This window comes from Arachis stenosperma, chromosome 1, assembly GCF_014773155.1.
Source record: "Arachis stenosperma cultivar V10309 chromosome 1, arast.V10309.gnm1.PFL2, whole genome shotgun sequence".
NCBI classification, from domain to species: domain Eukaryota; kingdom Viridiplantae; phylum Streptophyta; class Magnoliopsida; order Fabales; family Fabaceae; genus Arachis; species Arachis stenosperma.
The window spans coordinates 5701333-5707109 of record NC_080377.1 but is presented as its reverse complement, the minus strand read 5'-3'; the positions used below and the strand labels follow the sequence as shown (position 1 = coordinate 5707109).

General features: G+C 34.8%; 2 protein-coding genes across 2 annotated transcripts; one reads left to right on the top strand and one right to left on the bottom strand.

Annotated features, from left to right (window-relative positions):
• The first annotated feature begins 481 nt into the window (after positions 1–481).
• On the top strand, positions 482–2625 carry LOC130961782 (proliferating cell nuclear antigen-like). The gene is made up of 4 exons (XM_057887792.1): positions 482–1082; positions 1651–1803; positions 1914–2011; positions 2131–2625. The coding sequence occupies exons 1-4, from the start codon at positions 764–766 to the stop codon at positions 2359–2361; spliced, it is 801 nt and encodes a 266-aa protein (XP_057743775.1). The 5' UTR covers positions 482–763; the 3' UTR covers positions 2362–2625.
• Positions 2626–3124: 499 nt separating this feature from the next.
• On the bottom strand, positions 3125–4928 carry LOC130946913 (probable sugar phosphate/phosphate translocator At3g11320). The gene is made up of 4 exons (XM_057875812.1): positions 4488–4928; positions 3903–4006; positions 3365–3593; positions 3125–3271 (listed from the first exon to the last, which is right to left on the bottom strand). Exons 1-4 carry the CDS (start codon positions 4926–4928, stop codon positions 3125–3127), a joined length of 921 nt encoding a protein of 306 aa, XP_057731795.1.
• Between the last annotated feature and the right edge of the window lie 849 nt (positions 4929–5777).

The following is a 5777-nucleotide window of genomic DNA, read 5'->3' as shown; positions in this document are numbered from 1 at the left end:
ACTCCCCTTCCTCCGCCGTTCAGACCGACGTGCCCCGTGGTTTTTAATTGGATTTATAGCAATTTTGAGAAAAGTAATATTTATAAAAGGAATTTGGTATCAGGAGAAGAAGAAAATGATACAATAATAAAGATTACATTAGTGAGCTTATAGTGCATTCAAATAAAATCCATCGAATTGACCATTAATGTGTAAAGTAGTAAAAATGTTAGAAGGATTACTTTAATCTTTTTCTATAAGATCTCTTTTAGAGTATTAAGACGCATCTCGTAGTTGTGTATATTAAATAGATTCAATAATTTTAGAAGTCTTTTCTTTGGATTCAATTATATTTATTTAAAAAAAAAAATTTCTCGTAGCTATTGTTTTTTTAGTGTTTTTTCAACCATTTTTTTCTTCCACCATTCACACTGCCGTTCAGCCCAACGTGCCCCGTGGCCCCGCCCTCCTCGGCAGTGCTCCCTCGCCAGCTGTTTTGCGCCGCTGCTGTCCAAATTACCCAAACTACCCTTGACGGTTAGGAAGAGTCCCCTCCACGCGTTGCCCAAAATAGTGATGGCGGGAACTTAATTTCTTAATTTATTTCATTACAATCAGATCCCGCCAATCCCTTCACAGAACCTTCCGCTATATAAACCCCTTTCCCTCCCTCTCTCTCATTCCCTCGTTCGTTCCGTTTTTCCCACCAATTTTCCCGAGAAACCCAAAACCATAACCCTACCGAGACAAAGCAAGAAAACCTCTAAAATCCCCCATTTTCAAGATGCTAGAACTCCGTTTAGTGCAAGGTTCGCTGCTGAAGAAGGTTGTAGACGCAATCAAGGAGCTCGTGAACGATGCGAACTTCGATTGCTCCGCGTCTGGGTTTTCACTCCAGGCCATGGACTCGAGCCACGTTGCACTCGTGGCGCTCCTACTGCGGTCCGAAGGGTTCGAGCACTACCGGTGCGACCGCAACATCTCGATGGGGATGAGTCTCAACAACATGGCCAAGATGCTACGGTGCGCTGGAAATGATGACATCATCACCCTCAAAGGCGATGACGGCAGCGACACCGTCACTTTCATGTTCGAGAGCCCAAGTACTATTCATTTGCCCAAGAAATCTTGATTTCAATTTTTCATTTTAGTTTTGTTCGATTATTTCTAGGGTTTTAGATCTGTATGGTTCATTTTCCTATTTCTGTTTGATCTTTAGTTGCTAATTTTGATATGGTATTATTTTAGTTCTTTAACCTTTTTATTGACGTTTAGGATTCTTTCTTGCTAGAAAACTGTACTGGAAAGGGAAGACCTATTACATTGTTTTGTGTGTTTGAAAGTTTAGTATTCTGCAAGGGGATAAGAGGCATGATCTTGATTCTGTATTTGATATAATTTCAGTTGTTAATGAATTGGTACAAAATTTAGTGTTAGGTGTTTGGATTTTTAGGATTGTAAAAATTTATATGCAGGAATTTGGCTTTAGTGTTTAATTTTAATCAAGATAGTGTTCAATTGTGTATTGTTCATGTATTGGAATCTGTTTCTGGTAGTGTAGTGCAGCTGTTACTGTTACATTTTGGTTCAAGATCTGAATATGAAGTTTTGGATATTGAAAAGATTTGTAGTCTGACTCTTTTTTTTCTTTCTTTTTTTTTTGTCTTGAAGCACAAGATAAAATTTCTGATTTTGAGATGAAGTTAATGGATATTGACAGTGAGCACCTTGGAATTCCTGAGGCAGAGTACCAGGCCATTGTTAGAATGCCGTCTACTGAGTTTGCTAAGATTTGCAAAGATCTTAGCAGTATTGGTGACACTGGTAATTTGCTTTTCTATGAATTTTCAGGGGTTTTATGGTACTATCTGCTTTCTTTTGGAAGTTGATAGTTTAGCTGATACAATTTGTTCATTTTGTGATGAATGTTGTAGTTGTCATTTCCGTTACTAAGGAAGGTGTAAAGTTTTCCACGAGAGGTGATATTGGATCTGCAAACATAGTCTGCAGGCAGAACACTTCTGTGGACAAGGTATCGGAGATTTATTTATTTTTTGTAATCTTAACTTCATTGTTTGTACAATTTATTCTCTTATAATTTGAAATACATACTGATTGATGGTTTTACATGGTATTTGGTTGATATTGCAGCCTGAAGAAGCCACTACTGTAGAGATGAATGAGCCAGTGTCCTTGACATTTGCATTGCGGTACATGAACTCCTTTACAAAGGCAACACCATTGTCTAACCAAGTTGCCATCAGTCTTTCAAATGAGCTTCCAGTTGTGGTTGAATACAAGATTGCTGAGATGGGTTACGTCCGCTTCTATTTGGCTCCCAAGATAGAAGAGGAAGAAGAGGAGACAAAACCTGAAGTTTAGGTGTTGGATTGACTCTATTGGGTCTTCAATTTGTTTGTAGTAACATGCCTTGATGCATCTTGTTGAAGATATTTTTACACTTTGGCAAACGGATTGGAAAATTTTATTAGATAGTAGTCCCCCCTAAATCCTTTCTGTTACTTAGAATAGTGATCAACAAATGGATGTGTATATTTCATGCTGCGTTTGTTTTCATTAGAAGTTTATGAATTGTCACAAGCACGAAACTTAATATCAACACGATACAACTGTTACAACAATATCCTGGACTACATTATCTTTCTGATGATTTTTTAAAGTTTCTTATGAAAAAAGCAGAACAAAAGCAGGCATTGGTGATTGAAATCTGCTACTCTATATATTAAAATGGGGCGCGAGGTTATTTAGTGTACGCAAAAATTCAGCTTCCATTAATAGCAAGATCAAAATGCTCTACAAAACTCTAAGGAATCAAGGCAAATGTTACATAGTAAAGGTCCAAATTCTTAAAAAGGTAAAAGCAAAGTTCTACTAAATTTCCAATTATACTCTAGCATATTTGGTCAACAATATGGGTTGATGGATGTTTACTATAGTGTACATTTCCTTACAGCTTAATGAATCACGGGTAAATTCTAAAAGAATGATGTAATGAAACATTTACAATGGTTAAGCGTGGGAACCGGGAAGAGGCATTCTTGGTCTAATATGGCAAAATTTACGGCGTTGGTAGAGGCTATCTTGGTCTAATGCGACAAAATTTAGGGTAATAAAATCAAGAAACTCATTTACTCCGTTTCTTGGCTTCACTATATAGGATGACACCAAAAACTGTTAGAGAATATCCAAGCATTCCTGTAACTGATACAGGGTTTCGGAATATCAAAATGGAGATCACAACTGCCACAGCACCTTTTGCATTTCCTAGGACCTGTCAAAGTCACGATGATCACATTAGATTGGAATATCAGAACTTTTTATTTGTAATAAAAATTCTTCCCATTGAGAAAGTCCCTAATATTACCTGAAGTGTCAAGGCACTTGTGTGCTTTGTGACCAAGAAATTGGTCAGATTGACAAAATATGCCAATGCTGAATTGAAGATAAGTAACCACAGAATACTTGGATCTTCTCTGGCAAGTGAAATTGTAATTCCAACTACATCATCCTCCATTATAATTGAAGCTGGAAGAAGGAACGCCACAGCCACCGGTGCCATGTACATAAGAAGGTTCATCGAATTAAGCTTTTCGCTGTGAAATCAACCAAAATATTTCAGTACTAGCCTTGCCAAATGTTATGGATGTTACTAATTCAACCAAAGTAATGCATGCCATGTTACTAATTCATACAACTGTAATTTTTAGCACTTAAACTTGTATAATGCAATGAAGATCGAACCCTGATCTTTTATGTTGTGTGCCTTGGTATTTGGCAACCCAAAATTAGGACAAAATGGATAAGTCTTTTTTTTTTTTTTTAAATAGAGACACATAAATGGTTTTATAAATGGAAAATCACAGATGAATAATATAGAAATAGGAAAGTTTTGAGGTCATTACCCATCTGAAGTCAACAAGATTCCTTGAAGAACTGTTTTGAGTGCCCTTGCCGCTGTGGCACTGATGCACATTATGAATCCAAAGAGATGAAAACTTGGTTCTCCCTTCATCCATGTAAGAGACAAAAATATTAGTATGAATATAATAACATATTAAACATCACATAACAAATGGCTAATGATGCAATTATGCTTAATTTGAAGGCCAAAACTATTTCAAAATATACTTATATTGAAACAAATGTTTATATATGATTTCATGAACACATATTTTATTTTAATTATTATGTATTATTTATATGTATTAATTTAAATATATATTAAAATAAGGTGATTAGTTCTATAAAAATATTTTTATATGAAGATGATAAATGGTTTGACATATTTAACTGAACATTATTAAGGTAAATACTCACGTACATTTATCTTTATGTGAAATTGATAGTAGAAATCTGTCTGATGGTTTGACAAATTTTAATAAATTATCATCTAACTCTTCTCTAACTATATATCAATTTCATATATAGATAACTGTTGGTGAATTTTCAACTAAAATTAATAACAGAAAAAGAGTAATATATAATACCCCACTAGCAATCATAACACCAGTAACGACAGGAACAAGAGTGATGTAGGTGATCCAACCCTCCCGCCGGAGAGTCATAAAATAGGCGAAAACCGCCGTAAAGAACGGCGTGGTTGCGCCGACGGCCTGGTTGAAGGAAACAGGAAGGTAGCGAAGAGATATGTTCCCTCCAACAACAGACAAACAAAATATGAGTCCCAAGGAAGATATCTTCATGAACTGCACCCTTGACCTAATCGTTTGCATTGGCACCATCTTCATCCATGAAATCGCCACGTAGCTAAGGATTGAACACGCCATCATGTGACACAGTGTGAGAAAGATTGGGTACCTGAATCCATAGTTGCTTAACAGGTACTTGTTCAGCAACAACACTCCAATGTTTGAAGCATACCAGAATGCTATCAAACCAAACGTGAATACCTTCCCTGTAATCTTCATTGTGTTTTTTTTATTCTTCTGTTCCTAAATAAAAACGTATTATTTTGTTTAATTTGTTGCTTTTTTTTTGTTTTTTTTCCTCCTCCTTGTTTTGGAGGATAATGGGGTGGAAAGTTTTTGAGAGAAGCTTCAACAGGTGAAGGGTTTTTGTTACTATTTTAATTTGTGTTTTGCAAGTCTGAGGAATGAGGAAATAGGTTTTGGTTTTGGTTTTGGAGAAAACGAATGATGCAGAGTGAGAAGCTCTGTGGCGGGGAAAGTGTTTGGAGGAAGGAATTGTTGTTATTGTTGCTTAGGTTGGTGCTAAAAACATGAGGGGATAATATCTATCTTACTATTATTGAAACCAAATCTAATCTAATCTAACCGTTTTGATTTCTTAATGTTTTTGGCGGTTAATATTAGCTTGCAGATATTTTCAATCTTAAAAGTTAAATATCAGAATCTAATTTTGATCTAACGAATATAAATATGATCTATTCTATATTTCTACTCTTGATCCTTGTAGATTTAGATAAAAATTTAATTTTAAGATGATAATCTATGTATGTTTTATTAATAATTTCTACTAGTTAGGTGGTGTTAGTGTCCAATTCCAAATTAATTTTTTATTTTTATAAAAACATTATATTGAAAAAAAACACATAGGATTTAATTTGAATATTGCTAACAAATTAACAATGTAATATTTTTGTAGTTTTTTTATTAAAATAATAAATTAAAATGTATAAAATCAGTAAATTGTGAAAGGATCTGCTATAGAGACAATGACCTATATGGGCTATTGAGTTACAAAATCATCTGAGTACTAAGGATAATAAACATCTTCTCAAAAAATTAAACTAATTT

Coding starts and splice junctions, on each gene's coding strand:
- LOC130961782 (XM_057887792.1), top strand. CDS start 764: ATGCTAGAACTCCGTTTAGTGCAAGGTTCGCTGCTGAAGAAGGTTGTA. Junction 1,083..1,650: donor TTTCATGTTCGAGAGCCCAA/GTACTATTCATT, acceptor TTTGTCTTGAAG/CACAAGATAAAATTTCTGAT. Junction 1,804..1,913: donor TAGCAGTATTGGTGACACTG/GTAATTTGCTTT, acceptor TGAATGTTGTAG/TTGTCATTTCCGTTACTAAG.
- LOC130946913 (XM_057875812.1), bottom strand. CDS start 4,928: ATGAAGATTACAGGGAAGGTATTCACGTTTGGTTTGATAGCATTCTGG. Junction 3,594..3,902: donor ATCTTGTTGACTTCAGATGG/GTAATGACCTCA, acceptor TTGATTTCACAG/CGAAAAGCTTAATTCGATGA. Junction 3,272..3,364: donor CAAGTGCCTTGACACTTCAG/GTAATATTAGGG, acceptor TGACTTTGACAG/GTCCTAGGAAATGCAAAAGG.